Source organism: Cheilinus undulatus, linkage group 14 (assembly GCF_018320785.1).
Source record: "Cheilinus undulatus linkage group 14, ASM1832078v1, whole genome shotgun sequence".
Taxonomy (NCBI): Eukaryota; Metazoa; Chordata; class Actinopteri; order Labriformes; family Labridae; genus Cheilinus; species Cheilinus undulatus.
Genome location: NC_054878.1, coordinates 42101850 through 42120196, shown reverse-complemented (window position 1 = coordinate 42120196; position 18347 = coordinate 42101850). Strand labels below are relative to the sequence as shown.

General features: G+C 39.2%; 1 protein-coding gene across 1 annotated transcript in view; it reads right to left on the bottom strand.

The window, feature by feature from the left end:
- LOC121521164 overlaps window positions 1–18347 on the bottom strand; it is a 28132-nt gene that overhangs the window by 7630 nt on the left and 2155 nt on the right. The window contains exons 3-14 of the mRNA XM_041804919.1: window positions 16315–16506; window positions 15542–15750; window positions 15418–15454; window positions 11312–11506; window positions 10550–10745; window positions 10416–10453; window positions 6311–6505; window positions 5536–5744; window positions 5412–5448; window positions 1409–1600; window positions 643–845; window positions 510–537 (exon numbers count right to left, since the gene is read on the bottom strand). Coding sequence (XP_041660853.1) covers window positions 510–537; window positions 643–845; window positions 1409–1600; window positions 5412–5448; window positions 5536–5744; window positions 6311–6505; window positions 10416–10453; window positions 10550–10745; window positions 11312–11506; window positions 15418–15454; window positions 15542–15750; window positions 16315–16506 — 1731 coding nt within the window. The remainder of the gene's footprint in view (window positions 1–509; window positions 538–642; window positions 846–1408; window positions 1601–5411; window positions 5449–5535; window positions 5745–6310; window positions 6506–10415; window positions 10454–10549; window positions 10746–11311; window positions 11507–15417; window positions 15455–15541; window positions 15751–16314; window positions 16507–18347) is intronic.

Genomic DNA, 18347 nt, shown 5'->3' with positions numbered 1-18347 from the left:
AAAGCTGAAATTTTAAGATTAAAAAGTCAAAAATATTAGATGGGTAGTCAAGACTGAGATATATACTTTGGAAATTATGGAATAAAGTAAAATATGAGACAGTAAGTCATAATAATGTGATACTAAGTCAAAAGTATGTGTTTAAAAAGACTACATTATGAGTTAATTGAAATAAGAAAATGATAAGTTAGAATTAAGAGATAAACCGTCATAATTATGTGACAGTAAGATAAAATGAGATACTGTTATATGAGATACTTGGTCACAATTATGAAACAGAAAGTTGCAATTTCAAGATAAAAACCATACATGCTGCTGAGAAGTGCACTGAAACTGAGGTTATTGGTGATTCAGTGAACACAAGACCTTAAAGACTGATTGTTTACTTCACAATGATCATGGAAAGAAGGGTCACAAAAATAAAATGTTTAATATAAAACCATCTGAATGAGCATTTTAAACAGACTGAAAGTCTCTGAGTTAAATCTGAAGTTAACTGTTATACTTACAGTAATCACTGAAGCCACGGCTGGGGACCTGAATGAACAGAGGAAAAGTAAAAAAAACAACAACAACAGGTACAGATGTACAATATTGGTGCATTATGCATCGAATTAATCAGACTGATACATCTAGTTTTACCTCAGCACAGACACCAAGAAACTTCTTGATTTCATCCCATGCGATTTCATTGAGGTCAGACTGCAGAGGACATCCCTCGAAGAACAGAGTGTCCACAACCAGGCGGACATTTGTGTTGTTGACCTGCCTCCTGCTGTCAGCCACAATATGATCATTGTCAAAGGTGTGATGCATCACCACAAGGATGACTTCTTTGTCACCAGCTGTAAACACAGACATGTCTTCACTTAAAAATATCAGAAAAAACAATAAGAGGAGATCATTTGTTTTCTACATTTCTGTGTACAAATTATTAAGTCAATATGATTCCAGTTAACCCTTTAGCTAGTGCCATAGCGCCGACGCTATATTTAATATGTCTGTAGTATTATTACCATAACTCCGTGTGAGTTTGTCCGATCAGAAAAATTCCAATGGTTTAGGAAAGCTGAGAATTGTGGGCATGTGCACATATATGGCACATTATGGTACTCGCAACCATATGACGTGGGCATTCATAGCAAAACACCAGTTTTGTTTGTTTCTTCTTTAAACTGCTGACAATTCCATATAATGTGCAATAATCATTAACCAGAGGTTGAAAAGTTCAAGTACTCCTGGGAAAAAAGGGACCAAAGCTCTTAGACTTAAACCCATAATAACAAAATATGTCCAAATATTATATATTATTTTATTATACATATATGTCTATTTTAAACTCAGTAGGTAAAGGGTTAAACAAAAATTTGGTTTCTAGTTTTTCAGTTGTCCCTGATTCATCGCCTACCTGGAAGGTTTTCCAGAGCCTCACTGATGTCTGCTCCAACTCTGGATACGATGGGACAGAACAGCAGGATGTAGTCACTGTCCTCAAGAGACTCCACCTTAACTTGGCCAATACCTTCAAATTTCGATACCCAGGAAAGATGAGCGCCATTGGTCTTTCCCCACAGGTGGACATAGAACTTTTTCACGGGCACTGAAGACAGAAAACATGTCTGAGTCACTTTAATGCTTTTGATTTCATTATTATTCCAACTGGGAATAAAAAAGAAGTGGGCATACAAAATCACAATACACATTATAAATCCAAATAAATAGCATAAAATGAAAACACCTGAAAAATTAAAACAGGATTTCAAATCCATCTGTGACCTTTAAACAGTCATGGAGGAAAATATTGGTTTCCGCTGATTTTTTCCAGAAAATGCACCATTTCTCCCAGAAATTGTTGCAATTACAAATGTTTTTGGTGTACACATGTTTATTTCCTTTATGTGCATTGGAACAACACAAAAAGCAGAAAAAAGCCAAAATTGACATAATTTTACACAAAACTCAAAAAATGGGCCAGGCAAAATTGTTAGCACCCTTAACTTAATATTTGGTTGCACACCCTTCGAAAAAATAATTGAAGCTTATAGCGTAAGTTCAGTCAGGAAGACCATATTCTCCATGCGGGTTTAGTAGCTCATGCCTGCGCTATTTCATGCACTCCCTCCTTCTGCTCTCTGTCACATCATTATCAGCTGTTTACATCACCTGGGCACACCTGTAGGAGCCATACAAGGAGGCCATAAAATGTTATGTATATAGCTATCCATAAGGTGTCACTGTTGGGTAAAGGTAAAGCACATTTAGGTAGGAACCTTCATTGAGTTGTCAGGTATTGCTAGACGGAGGAGCACATACAGTTTTTTGACCGCTATGCCGGAAAACACTGAGTGATCAATGTGAATCTTTCAATGGTTTATGGATTTGTTGGAGTCTTGCATGTGAAGAGCATTGAAGACCAGTGTTGGATCACAAATAAATCTCCTGTCAAAGAAGGAGAATATTGGACATTCTTATTTCGCAAGACACTCAGGATCGGTGCCATGGTGAGCGCATCAATCAGTTAATTAGTCTATGTAGCCCTCAGTGGCTTTAAGTTTAGACTTAGTCGCTATAACACCTATCCAATAGCACTGCTCCACTTCCTCACTGTTGGCCTATCAAATCTCTGCTGCCCCTTTTAAATCTGGCTTTCTCCTCCATCAGTTCATTCATGGCGTGGTTCCGAGCGACCCTCCACCTCCCCATCACTGCCAAGTCTACAAGTCCATCAACTATGGACTAAGATGACTTCTTCAGCCATCACCACCACCACCAGTGTCTGGACTCCACGGGGGGCTAGATCTTTCGGCCGCTCAGGGCAGACACCCTTCGATCACGCTATGTCCTTGTGGAGTTCAAGCGCCAAAGAGACTCTGACAATAATTCAATATCACATCTAGGTTAATAAATATTATTCATTATCTCACATGTAAAATAAAATGGTATCTTCAAATCAGTCACTGGTCTCTCCTGATTGAACTAAAACCAATGTCTTCCTATAACCATCAACAAGCTTCTTACACCTCTCAACTAGAATTTTGGACCACTCTTCTTTTGCAAACTGCTCCAGATTTCTCAGATATGAGATATTGCCCTGGAGGACCTACACAGTGTTCAAAATACAGCTTTTTCCAATCCCTATTAAACTGTTGAAGCTTGATTTCTGTTGATATTTTACTGACTAGACTTCTTCTGACTTTGCAAGATCTAAAGAAGACAGCCAGCCATTACTTCTCTCTTGCTCTTGGAAGACTGGATGCAACAAGAGGCTTCACAGCAGCTATAAAGATAGTCTTCAAATATGTACATTGAGTGGAACACTTGCTTTGTTATTGATAATTCCAGATGTTAATGGTTTTTGTTTTTCCTTTTTAAATCAGAGGGTGTCATGTAAATTCCCACTGTGACGTACTGGGTGCCTACACAGGTGTTGAACACTGGTCTGCTTCTTGTTACATCTCACATCTTTGATGAATACTCTTTTGCATTAGGCCTGTATGGTTCATCTGGAAACAACAGGATTGAATAAAATGTTTTGAAGGACTCGTGTAAGCCATTGTATTACAGCTCAATTTTTGTGAAATATTAGAAAGTATGGAGAAGTAGTTAACTAGTATAAAATAACCGCGCCATGGGTTGGTTGCCCTCCTGTCCTCCCTAATTTTTTCAGTCACCAGCTGTCACTTTCATATTTTTATATACATACATACAGTAGATGGATACAATTCTGATTTTTCTCCCTCCATAACAGCATATTGCAGCTTGGAGTATCTTGCAACAGCTATATTGTATGGACTACAGATTGATCACTTAGATATTTTATACTTCACAAGACAGAGTTTCCTACATGCTTTAAGTTAATAGAGCAAACAAAACAAGTCAGTAATTTTCAAAATCACCAACGTTGACGTTATAAACAAGGCAATTTGGTAACGTTACAGTGTCAAGCAATGTGTGCTAGTCAAGAACCTAAGTAAAGCCAGCTAGTCTACTGTCCACATTCTTCCCTTCCAGAGGAAATTTCAGCAATTTTAAAAGCATTATCGCAATAATAATGTTCCTACACATGCGCATAGAATATGTGTCACGTTGGAATATATCTATATCTATGTATGAATGTAAAGTGGAAAATACTGGTAAGCAGTTACCAGAAATCGCGGCTAAGCAGTTCATTTAAATGGCCCGCCAAGCTTTGTTTGGAACTATTCGGCTGCTACATGAACCACGTGACCCTCTAGCTTCCAGACCCCTTAATGACACAACTCTCTCTCATTGGCTCTGGGTTTGCCTAAAGCCATGTGGGGGACACACCAAACATGTGGAAGAAGATGCTTTGGTCAAATGAGACCAAAATTTAACATTCTGGCAGAAACACAAGCAATTTGTGTGGTGGAAAACTAACACTGCACATCACCCTGAACACACCATTCCCACTGTGAAACATGGCGGTGGCAGCATCATGCTGTGGGGATGATTTTCTTCAGCTGCTACAGGGAAGCTGGTCAGAGTTGATGGCAAAATGGATGGAGCCAAATACAAGGCAATCTTAGAGGAAAACCTGTTAGAATCAGCAAAAGACTTGAGACTGGGGTGGATGTTCACCTTCCAGCAGGACAACGACCCTAAACATACACACAGAGCTACAATGGAATGGTTTAGATTGAAGCATATTCATGTGTTAGAATGGCCCAGTCAGAGTCCAGGCTTAAATCCCAGTGAGAATCTGTGGCCAGACTTGAAATTGCTGTTCACAGACGCTATCCATCAAATCTGACTGAGCTGGAGCTATTTGGCTCTACAGGTGGCTCTACAAAGTATTAACTCAAGGGGGCTGAACACTTTTGCACACCACACTTTTCAGGTTTTTATTTGGTAAAAACTGTGAAAGCCATGTATAGTTTTCCTTCCACTTCACAATTATGCACCACTTTCTATTGATCTATCACATGAAATCCCAATAAAATATATTTACGTTTGTGGTTGTAGCGTGAAGAAATGTGGAAAAGTTCAAAGGGTATGAATACTTTTGCAAGCCACTGTATCTTTACGTCACATAGACTGTGGAATATTTGAGAAGATAGTTCAGTGAAAAAACGGACATATTGTACCCTTAAAGCAAATAAAAAGCATGAAGAAGAATATAAAACAGGTTGAACAGTTACTACAGATGGGAGTGGAGGTGATAGGAGCCAGTTTTTCTTACTAAACAACCGTACATGCTGCTGAGAAGTGCACTGAAACTGAGGTTATTGGCAATTCAGTGAGCACAAGACCTTAAAAATTGATATTTTACTCCACAATGTTCATGGAAAGAAGGGCCACAAAAATAAAAGGTTTAACATAAAACCATCTGAATGAGCATTTACAACAGAGTGAAAGTCTCTGAGTTAAGTCTCAAGTTATATTGTACTTACAGCAATCAATGAAGCCACCGCTAGAGGCCTGAATGGACTGAGTAAAGAGTAAAAAACAACAACAGTTACAGACGTACAATATTGGTGCATCATGCAATGAATTAATCAGACTAATCAGTTTCACCTCAGCACGGCCACGGACACCAAGAAACTTTGTGATTTCATCCCACGCGATTTCATTGCGGTTAGACTGCAGAGGACGTCCCTCGAAGAACAGAGTGTCCACAACCAGGCGGACCTTTGGGTCTTTGACCTGCCACCTGCTCTCAGCCACAACATGATCTCTGTTGAAGGTGTGATGCATCACCACAAGGATGACTTCTTTGTCACCAGCTGTAAACACAGACATGTCTTCACTTAAAAATAGCAGAAAAAACAATAAGAGGAGATCATTTGTTTTCTACATTTTTCTGTACAAATTATTAAGTCAATATGATTCCAGTTAACCCTCTAGCTAGTGCCATAGCGCCGACGCTATATTTAATATGTCCGTAGTATTATTACCATAACTCCGTGTGAGTTTGTCCGATCAGAAAAATTCCAATGGTTTTGGAAAGCTGAGAATTGTGGGCATGCACACATATATGGCACATTATGGTACTCGCAACCATATGACGTGGGCATTCATAGCAAAACACCAGTTTTGTTTGTTTCTTCTTTAAACTGCTGACAATTCCATATAATGTGCAATAATCATTAACCAGAGGTTGAAAAGTTCAAGTACTCCTGGGAAAAAAGGGACCAAAGCTCTTAGACTTAAACCAATAATAATAACAAAATATGTCCAAATATTATATATTATTATATGATACATATATGTCTATTTTAAACTCAGTGGGTAAAGGGTTAAACAAAAATTTGGTTTCTAGTTTTTCAGTTGTCCCTGATTCATTGCCTACCTGTTTTCCAGTTTTCCAGAGCCTCACTGATGTCTGCTCCAACTCTGGATACGATGGGACAGAACAGCAGGATGTAGTCACTGTCCTCAGCAGAGTCCACCTTAACTTGGCCAATACCTTCAAATTTCGATACCCAGGAAAGATGAGCGCCATTGGTCTTTCCCCACAGGTGGACATAGAACTTTTTCACGGGCACTGAAGACAGAAAACATGTCTGAGTCACTTTAATGCTTTTGATTTCATTATTTGACCTAGAAGTCCAACGGGGAATAAAAAAGAAGTGGGCATACAAAATCACAAAACACATTATAAATCCAAATAAATAGCATAAAATGAAAACACCTGAAAAATGAAAACAGGATTTCAAATCCATCTGTGACCTTTAAACAGTCATGGAGGAAATTATTGGTTTCCACAGATTTTTTCCAGAAAATGCACCATTTCTCCCAGAAATTGTTGCAATTACAAATGTTTTTGTGTACACATGTTTATTTCCTTTATGTGCATTGGAACAACACAAAAAGCAGAAAAAAGCCAAAATTGACATAATTTTACACAAAACTCAAAAAATGGGCCAGGCAAAATTGTTAGCACCCTTAACTTAATATTTGGTTGCACACCCTTGGGAAAAATAACTGAAGCTTATAGCGTAAGTTCAGTCAGGAAGACCATATTCTCCATGCGGGTTTAGTAGCTCATGCCTGCGCTATTTCATGCACTCCCTCCTTCTGCTCTCTGTCACATCATAATCAGCTGTTCACATCACCTGGGCACACCTGTAGGAGCCATACTAGGAGGCCATAAAATGTTATGTACATAGCTATCCATAAAGTGTCATTGTTGGGTAAAGGTAAAGCACATTTAGGTAGGAACCTTCATTGAGGTGTCAGGTGTTGCTAGACGGAGGAGCACATACAGTTTTTTGACCGCTATGCTGGGAAACACTGAGTGATCAATGTGAATCTTTGAATGGTTTATGGATTTGTTGGATTTGCATGTGAAGAGCATTGAAGACCAGTGTTGGATTACAAATAAACCTTCTGTCAAAGAAGGAGAATATTGGACATTCTTATTTCGCAAGACGCTCAGGATCGGTGCCATGGTGAGTGCGTCAATCAGTTAATTAGTCCGTCTACATAGCCCTCAGTGGCTTTAAGTTTAGACTTAGCCGCTATAACACCTATCCAATAGCACTGCTCCACTTCCTCACTGTTGGCCTATCAAATCTCTGCTGCCCCTTTTAAATCTGGCTTTCTCCTCCATCAGTTCATTCATGGCGTGGTTCCGAGCGACCCTCCACCTCCCCATCACTGCCAAGTCTACAGGTCCATCAACTATGGACTAAGATGACTTCTTCAGCCATCACCACCACCACCAGTGTCTGGACTCCACGGGGGGCTAGATCTTTCGGCCGCTCAGGGCAGACACCCTTCGATCACGCTATGTCCTTGTGGAGTTCAAGCGCCAAAGAGACTCTGACAATAATTCAATATCACATCTAGGTTAATAAATATTATTCATTATCTCACATGTAAAATAAAATGTTATCTTCAAATCAGTCACTGGTCTCTCCTGATTGAACTAAAACCAATGTCTTCCTATAACCATCAACAAGCTTCTTACACCTCTCAACTAGAATTTTGGACCACTCTTCTTTTGCAAACTGCTCCAGATTTCTCAGATATGAGATATTGCCCTGGAGGACCTACACAGTGTTCAAAATACAGCTTTTCCAATCCCTATTAAACTGTTGAAGCTTGATTTCTGTTGATATTTTACTGACTAGACTTCTTCTGACCTTGCAAGATCTAAAGAAGACAGCCAGCCATTACTTCTCTCTTGCTCTTGGAAGACTGGATGCAACAAGAGGCTTCACAGCAGCTATAAAGATAGTCTTCAAATATGTACATTGAGTGGAACACTTGCTTTGTTATTGATAATTCCAGATGTTAATGGTTTTTGTTTTTCCTTTTTAAATCAGAGGGTGTCATGTAAATTCCCACTGTGACGTACTGGGTGCCTACACAGGTGTTGAACACTGGTCTGCCTCTTGTTACATCTCACATCTTTGATGAATACTCTTTTGCATTAGGCCTGTATGGTTCATCTGGAAACAACAGGATTGAATAAAATGTTTTGAAGGACTCGTGTAAGCCATTGTATTACAGCTCAATTTTTGTGAAATATTAGAAAGTATGGAGAAGTAGTTAACTAGTATAAAATAACCACGCCATGGTTGGTTGTCCTCCTGTCCTCCCTAATTTTTTCAGTCACCAGCTGTCACTTTCATATTTTCATATACATACATACAGTAGATGGATACGATTCTGATGTTTCCCCCTCCATAACAGCATATTGCAGCTTGGAGTATCTTGCAACAGCTATATTGTATGGACTACAGATTGATCACTTAGATATTTTATACTTCACAAGACAGAGTTTCCTACATGCTTTAAGTTAATAGAGCTAAGTCACAGCATAGACATTGTCCTTGAAACATCTGAACATGTTTTCCCACTCAGGAATATCACACAGGCTGCTTCTTTCTTCATCTGAAATGTTCAAACAAAACAAGTCAGTAATTTTCAAAATCACCAACGTTGACGTTATAAACAAGGCAATTTGGTAACGTTACAGTGTCAAGCAATGTGTGCTAGTCAAGAACCTAAGTAAAGCCAGCTAGTCTACTGTCCACATTCTTCCCTTCCAGAGGAAATTTCAGCAATTTTAAAAGCATTATCGCAATAATAATGTTCCTACACATGCGCATAGAATATGTGTCACGTTGGAATATATCTATATCTATGTATGAATGTAAAGTGGAAAATACTGGTAAGCAGTTACCAGAAATCGCGGCTAAGCAGTTCATTTAAATGGCCCGCCAAGCTTTGTTTGGAACTATTCGGCTGCTACATGAACCACGTGACCCTCTAGCTTCCAGACCCCTTAATGACACAACTCTCTCTCATTGGCTCTGGGTTTGCCTAAAGCCATGTGGGGGACACACCAAACATGTGGAAGAAGATGCTTTGGTCAAATGAGACCAAAATTTAACATTCTGGCAGAAACACAAGCAATTTGTGTGGTGGAAAACTAACACTGCACATCACCCTGAACACACCATTCCCACTGTGAAACATGGCGGTGGCAGCATCATGCTGTGGGGATGATTTTCTTCAGCTGCTACAGGGAAGCTGGTCAGAGTTGATGGCAAAATGGATGGAGCCAAATACAAGGCAATCTTAGAGGAAAACCTGTTAGAATCAGCAAAAGACTTGAGACTGGGGTGGATGTTCACCTTCCAGCAGGACAACGACCCTAAACATACACACAGAGCTACAATGGAATGGTTTAGATTGAAGCATATTCATGTGTTAGAATGGCCCAGTCAGAGTCCAGGCTTAAATCCCAGTGAGAATCTGTGGCCAGACTTGAAATTGCTGTTCACAGCTATCCATCAAATCTGACTGAGCTGGAGCTATTTGGCTCTACAGGTGGCTCTACAAAGTATTAGACTCCAGGGGGCTGAATACTTTTGCACACCACACCTTTCAGATTTTCATTTGTAAAAAATTTTTAAAGCCATGTATAATTTTCATTCCACTTCACAATTATGTGTCACTTTGTGTTTATCTACCACACAAAATCCCAATAAAACACTTCTACATTTGTGGTTATAACGTGAAGAAATGTGGGAAAAGTTCAAAGGGTATGAATACAATTGCAAGCCACTGTATCTTTACGTCACATAGACTGTGGAATATTTGAGAAGATAGTTCAGTGAAAAAACGGACATATTGTACCCTTAAAGCAAATAAAAGCATGAAGAAGAATATAAAACAGGTTGAACAGTTACTACAGATGGGAGTGGAGGTGATAGGAGCCAGTTTCTTACTAAACAACCGTACATGCTGCTGAGAAGTGCACTGAAACTGAGGTTATTGGCAATTCAGTGAGCACAAGACCTTAAAATTGATATTTTACTCCACAATGTTCATGGAAAGAAGGGCCACAAAAATAAAAGGTTTAACATAAAACCATCTGAATGAGCATTTACAACAGAGTGAAAGTCTCTGAGTTAAGTCTCAAGTTATATTGTACTTACAGCAATCAATGAAGCCACCGACTAGAGGCCTGAATGGACTGAGTAAAGAGTACAAAAACAACAACAGTTACAGATGTACAATATTGGTGCATCATGCAATGAATTAATCAGACTAATCAGTTTCACCTCAGCACGCAGACACCAAGAAACTTTGTGATTTCATCCCATGCGATTTCATTGAGGTTAGACTGCAGAGGACATCCTCGAAGAACAGAGTGTCCACAACCAGGCGGACCTTTGGGTCTTTGACCTGCCACCTGCTCTCAGCCACAACATGATCTCTGTTGAAGGTGTGATGCATCACCACAAGGATGACTTCTTTGTCACCAGCTGTAAACACAGACATGTCTTCACTTAAAAATAGCAGAAAAAACAATAAGAGGAGATCATTTGTTTTCTACATTTTTCTGTACAAATTATTAAGTCAATATGATTCCAGTTAACCCTCTAGCTAGTGCCATAGCGCCGACGCTATATTTAATATGTCCGTAGTATTATTACCATAACTCCGTGTGAGTTTGTCCGATCAGAAAAATTCCAATGGTTTTGGAAAGCTGAGAATTGTGGGCATGTGCACATATATGGCACATTATGGTACTCGCAACCATATGACGTGGGCATTCATAGCAAAACACCAGTTTTGTTTGTTTCTTCTTTAAACTGCTGACAATTCCATATAATGTGCAATAATCATTAACCAGAGGTTGAAAAGTTCAAGTACTCCTGGGAAAAAAGGGACCAAAGCTCTTAGACTTAAACCAATAATAATAACAAAATATGTCCAAATATTATATATTATTATATGATACATATATGTCTATTTTAAACTCAGTGGGTAAAGGGTTAAACAAAAATTTGGTTTCTAGTTTTTCAGTTGTCCCTGATTCATTGCCTACCTGTTTTCCAGTTTTCCAGAGCCTCACTGATGTCTGCTCCAACTCTGGATACGATGGGACAGAACAGCAGGATGTAGTCACTGTCCTCAGCAGAGTCCACCTTAACTTGGCCAATACCTTCAAATTTCGAGACCCAGGAAAGATGAGCGCCATTGGTCTTTCCCCACAGGTGGACATAGAACTTTTTCACGGGCACTGAAGACAGAAAACATGTCTGAGTCACTTTAATGCTTTTGATTTCATTATTTGACCTAGAAGTCCAACGGGGAATAAAAAAGAAGTGGGCATACAAAATCACAAAACACATTATAAATCCAAATAAATAGCATAAAATGAAAACACCTGAAAAATGAAAACAGGATTTCAAATCCATCTGTGACCTTTAAACAGTCATGGAGGAAATTATTGGTTTCCACAGATTTTTTCCAGAAAATGCACCATTTCTCCCAGAAATTGTTGCAATTACAAATGTTTTTGTGTACACATGTTTATTTCCTTTATGTGCATTGGAACAACACAAAAAGCAGAAAAAAGCCAAAATTGACATAATTTTACACAAAACTCAAAAAATGGGCCAGGCAAAATTGTTAGCACCCTTAACTTAATATTTGGTTGCACACCCTTGGGAAAAATAACTGAAGCTTATAGCGTAAGTTCAGTCAGGAAGACCATATTCTCCATGCGGGTTTAGTAGCTCATGCCTGCGCTATTTCATGCACTCCCTCCTTCTGCTCTCTGTCACATCATAATCAGCTGTTCACATCACCTGGGCACACCTGTAGGAGCCATACAAGGAGGCCATAAAATGTTATGTATATAGCTATCCATAAGGTGTCACTGTTGGGTAAAGGTAAAGCACATTTAGGTAGGAACCTTCATTGAGGTGTCAGGTATTGCTAGACGGAGGAGCACATACAGTTTTTTGACCGCTATGCCGGGAAACACTGAGTGATCAATGTGAATCTTTCAATGGTTTATGGATTTGTTGGAGTCTTGCATGTGAAGAGCATTGAAGACCAGTGTTGGATCACAAATAAATCTTCTGTCAAAGAAGGAGAATATTGGACATTCTTATTTCGCAAGACACTCAGGATCGGTGCCATGGTGAGCACATCAATCAGTTAATTAGTCTATGTAGCCCTCAGTGGCTTTAAGTTTAGACTTAGTCGCTATAACACCTATCCAATAGCACTGCTCCACTTCCTCACTGTTGGCCTATCAAATCTCTGCTGCCCCTTTTAAATCTGGCTTTCTCCTCCATCAGTTCATTCATGGCGTGGTTCCGCGCGACCCTCCACCTCCCCATCACTGCCAAGTCTACAGGTCCATCAACTATGGACTAAGATGACTTCTTCAGCCATCACCACCACCACCAGTGTCTGACTCCACGGGGCTAGATCTTTCGGCCGCTCAGGGCAGACACCCTTCGATCACGCTATGTCCTTGTGGAGTTCAAGCGCCAAAGAGACTCTGACAATAATTCAATATCACATCTAGGTTAATAAATATTATTCATTATCTCACATGTAAAATAAAATGTTATCTTCAAATCAGTCACTGGTCTCTCCTGATTGAACTAAAACCAATGTCTTCCTATAACCATCAACAAGCTTCTTACACCTCTCAACTAGAATTTTGGACCACTCTTCTTTTGCAAACTGCTCCAGATTTCTCAGATATGAGATATTGCCCTGGAGGACCTACACAGTGTTCAAAATACAGCTTTTTCCAATCCCTATTAAACTGTTGAAGCTTGATTTCTGTTGATATTTTACTGACTAGACTTCTTCTGACCTTGCAAGATCTAAAGAAGACAGCCAGCCATTACTTCTCTCTTGCTCTTGGAAGACTGGATGCAACAAGAGGCTTCACAGCAGCTATAAAGATAGTCTTCAAATATGTACATTGAGTGGAACACTTGCTTTGTTATTGATAATTCCAGATGTTAATGGTTTTTGTTTTTCCTTTTTAAATCAGAGGGTGTCATGTAAATTCCCACTGTGACGTACTGGGTGCCTACACAGGTGTTGAACACTGGTCTGCCTCTTGTTACATCTCACATCTTTGATGAATACTCTTTTGCATTAGGCCTGTATGGTTCATCTGGAAACAACAGGATTGAATAAAATGTTTTGAAGGACTCGTGTAAGCCATTGTATTACAGCTCAATTTTTGTGAAATATTAGAAAGTATGGAGAAGTAGTTAACTAGTATAAAATAACCACGCCATGGTTGGTTGTCCTCCTGTCCTCCCTAATTTTTTCAGTCACCAGCTGTCACTTTCATATTTTCATATACATACATACAGTAGATGGATACGATTCTGATGTTTCCCCCTCCATAACAGCATATTGCAGCTTGGAGTATCTTGCAACAGCTATATTGTATGGACTACAGATTGATCACTTAGATATTTTATACTTCACAAGACAGAGTTTCCTACATGCTTTAAGTTAATAGAGCTAAGTCACAGCATAGACATTGTCCTTGAAACATCTGAACATGTTTTCCCACTCAGGAATATCACACAGGCTGCTTCTTTCTTCATCTGAAATGTTCAAACAAAACAAGTCAGTAATTTTCAAAATCACCAACGTTGACGTTATAAACAAGGCAATTTGGTAACGTTACAGTGTCAAGCAATGTGTGCTAGTCAAGAACCTAAGTAAAGCCAGCTAGTCTACTGTCCACATTCTTCCCTTCCAGAGGAAATTTCAGCAATTTTAAAAGCATTATCGCAATAATAATGTTCCTACACATGCGCATAGAATATGTGTCACGTTGGAATATATCTATATCTATGTATGAATGTAAAGTGGAAAATACTGGTAAGCAGTTACCAGAAATCGCGGCTAAGCAGTTCATTTAAATGGCCCGCCAAGCTTTGTTTGGAACTATTCGGCTGCTACATGAACCACGTGACCCTCTAGCTTCCAGACCCCTTAATGACACAACTCTCTCTCATTGGCTCTGGGTTTGCCTAAAGCCATGTGGGGGACACACCAAACATGTGGAAGAAGATGCTTTGGTCAAATGAGACCAAAATTTAACATTCTGGCAGAAACACAAGCAATTTGTGTGGTGGAAAACTAACACTGCACATCACCCTGAACACACCATTCCCACTGTGAAACATGGCAGTGGCAGCATCATGCTGTGGGGATGCTTTTCTTCAGCTGCTACAGGGAAGCTGGTCAGAGTTGATGGCAAAATGGATGGAGCCAAATACAGGGCAATCTTAGAGGAAAACCTGTTAGAATCAGCAAAAGACTTGAGACTGGGGTGGATGTTCACCTTCCAGCAGGACAACGACCCTAAACATACACACAGAGCTACAATGGAATGGTTTAGACTGAAGCATATTCATGTGTTAGAATGGCCCAGTCAGAGTCCAGGCTTAAATCCCAGTGAGAATCTGTGGCCAGACTTGAAATTGCTGTTCACAGACGCTATCCATCAAATCTGACTGAGCTGGAGCTATTTGGCTCTACAGGTGGCTCTACAAAGTATTAACTCAAGGGGGCTGAACACTTTTGCACACCACACTTTTCAGGTTTTTATTTGGTAAAAACTGTGAAAGCCATGTATAGTTTTCCTTCCACTTCACAATTATGCACCACTTTCTATTGATCTATCACATGAAATCCCAATAAAATATATTTACGTTTGTGGTTGTAGCGTGAAGAAATGTGGAAAAGTTCAAAGGGTATGAATACTTTTGCAAGCCACTGTATCTTTACGTCACATAGACTGTGGAATATTTGAGAAGATAGTTCAGTGAAAAAACGGACATATTGTACCCTTAAAGCAAATAAAAGGCATGAAGAAGAATATAAAACAGGTTGAACAGTTACTACAGATGGGAGTGGAGGTGATAGGAGCCAGTTTTTCTTACTAAACAACCGTACATGCTGCTGAGAAGTGCACTGAAACTGAGGTTATTGGCAATTCAGTGAGCACAAGACCTTAAAAATTGATTTTTTACTCCACAATGTTCATGGAAAGAAGGGCCACAAAAATAAAAGGTTTAACATAAAACCATCTGAATGAGCATTTACAACAGAGTGAAAGTCTCTGAGTTAAGTCTCAAGTTATATTGTACTTACAGCAATCAATGAAGCCACCGCTAGAGGCCTGAATGGACTGAGTAAAGAGTAAAAAACAACAACAGTTACAGACGTACAATATTGGTGCATCATGCAATGAATTAATCAGACTAATCAGTTTCACCTCAGCACGGCCACAGACACCAAGAAACTTCTTGATTTCATCCCATGCGATTTCATTGCGGTTAGACTGCAGAGGACATCCCTCGAAGAACAGAGTGTCCACAACCAGGCGGACTTTTGGGTCGTTGACCTGCCACCTGCTGTCAGCCACAACATGATCTCTGTTGAAGGTGTGATGCATCACCACAAGGATGACTTCTTTGTCACCAGCTGTAAACACAGACATGTCTTCACGTAAAAATATCAGAAAAAACAATAAGAGGAGATCATTTGTTTTCTACATTTTTCTGTACAAATTATTAAGTCAATATGATTCCAGTTAACCCTTTAGCTAGTGCCATAGCGCCGACGCTATATTTAATATGTCCGTAGTATTATTACCATAACTCCGTGTGAGTTTGTCCGATCAGAAAAATTCCAATGGTTTTGGAAAGCTGAGAATTGTGGGCATGCGCACATATATGGCACATTATGGTACTCGCAACCATATGACGTGGGCATTCATAGCAAAACACCAGTTTTGTTTGTTTCTTCTTTAAACTGCTGACAATTCCATATAATGTGCAATAATCATTAACCAGAGGTTGTAAAGTTTCAAGTACTCCTGGGAAAAAAGGGACCAAAGCTCTTAGACTTAAACCCATAATAACAAAATATGTCCAAATATTATATATTATTATATTATACGTATATGTCTATTTTAAACTCAGTAGGTAAAGGGTTAAACAAAAATTTGGTTTCTAGGTTTTCAGTTGTCCCTGATTCATCGCCTACCTGGAGGGTTTTCCAGAGCCTCACTGATGTCTGTTCCAACTTTGGATGTGATGGGACAGAACAGCAGGATGTAGTCACTGTCCTCAGCAGAGTCCACCTTAACTTGGCCAATACCTTCAAATCTTGATACCCAGGGAAGATGAGCATCATTGGTCCTTCCTGACAGGTGGACATAGAACTTTCTCCAGGACACTGAAGACAGAAAACATGTCTGAGTCACTTTAATGTTTTTGATTTCATTATTTGACCTGGAAGTCCCACTGGGAATAAAAAAGAAGTGGGCAGACAAAATCACAATACACATTATAAATCCAGATAAATAGCAAAAATGACAACACCTGACAAATTTAAATAGGATTTCATAATCATCAGTGACCTTTATAGGAAAGCAGCCACATGCCTCTGCCACCACATTCTTTAGGAGGATTTAGGGCCTGTGTCCATTCTCAAAATCTTGCCACAGCTGTTCATTCATGCATCAGCATCATAACTCTGACGCAGTGCCCCCCTCTGCCTATAGAAAATTACCTCCTCTGAATTTAGATTTTTTTTCTCTTGAACAACTTAAAACATTCAGCTCCCACACCATTCAACACATGCTTATGATTCTGGGTCTGCATATGGGTCATCATCAGACCTATAACAAGGCAAGATAAGTCATAACAGGGTCAAAAGTTGACATTTTAACATTAAAAAGTCAAAAATATTAGCTGGGTAGTCAAAACTGAGATATACACTTTGGAAATTATGGAATAAAGTAAAATTGAGACAATAAGTCATAATAATGGGATAGTAAGTCAAAAGGGTGAGTTTAAAAAGACTACATTATGAGTTAATTGAAATAAGAAAATGATAAGTTAGAATTAAGAGATAAACCGTCATAATTATGTGACAGTAAAATGAAATGAGATACTGTTATTTGTGCTACCTGGTCACAATTTTGAAATAGAAAGTTGCAATTTTGAGATATAAAGTCAAAATTGTATGATAAAAAAAAATTATGAGATCTCTTCCAACAATCTGGAATTACTTTGGTGGGAGCCTTATAATACCACAGACAAATGGATTTAAAGTAAACACTATTTACAATCAATTTCTACTTTAAATGTGGCTTTAACACATGAAGGGTGAGTTTGCTCACTACACTTTCATGTGAGTCAAAAACCAGAATTACAGTAATACTCAACATTTGTTATCTAATTACTAAGGCATTCAGAGAGCGCAGACCTCCACTATTAGCCCTATCTCCCCTTACCAAAGGGTCCTTTAAGAAATTCCTGGATCCATCCCCATGTGCTCCCCACCATGGTACTCACCAATTCCTCCCTCCCTAGTGGGGTGAAGACACAATGAGGCAAAGTATTGGCTTCACCACACATGGACTTTAATGGTTGCAGCATTTCCTGCTGGTGCCAACAGATGCACTGAAAGTCTCACCCATGGTTTCACTGGACGACTGGAAGTCATGGCAGAGGGTGAATATTCCACTATTCCTCCCAGCACTGTGAGAATTCTCACTACAGTTCGCTGTCTTTCTCTCTGTTACAATTCGACTCATCTCCACGACCGGGTGTGCATCTTTCAAACACTATAAACTCCAAAACTTTGAATAGGAACAGCCAAAATGCTGCTGGGATTGAAGTTACTCATGTTCGCCATCTCCTGGTGTAAAGTGGTAACAGCGCAGAGCTCCACTGTTAGCCCTATCTCCCAATAGCACAGAATCCTTAAAAAAATTCCTGGATCCAGACAGTGATCCAGATCACTCCCAAAATCTAATCAGTTTTTCCTTATGCTATTTCTGAAATTTCCTGAAAATTTCATCAAAATCCGTCCACAACTTTTTGAGTTATATTGCTAACAAACAAACAAACAAAAAAACAAACGAACAAACCCACCCGATCACAAAACCTTCTTGGCGGAGGTAATAATTCTGACATTTATCATCAACTTCATTGTTGATCTCATCATTTAAACTCACATTCTAATATTTTATCATTTTACCCAATATTTTTAACTTTTAATTTCATAAG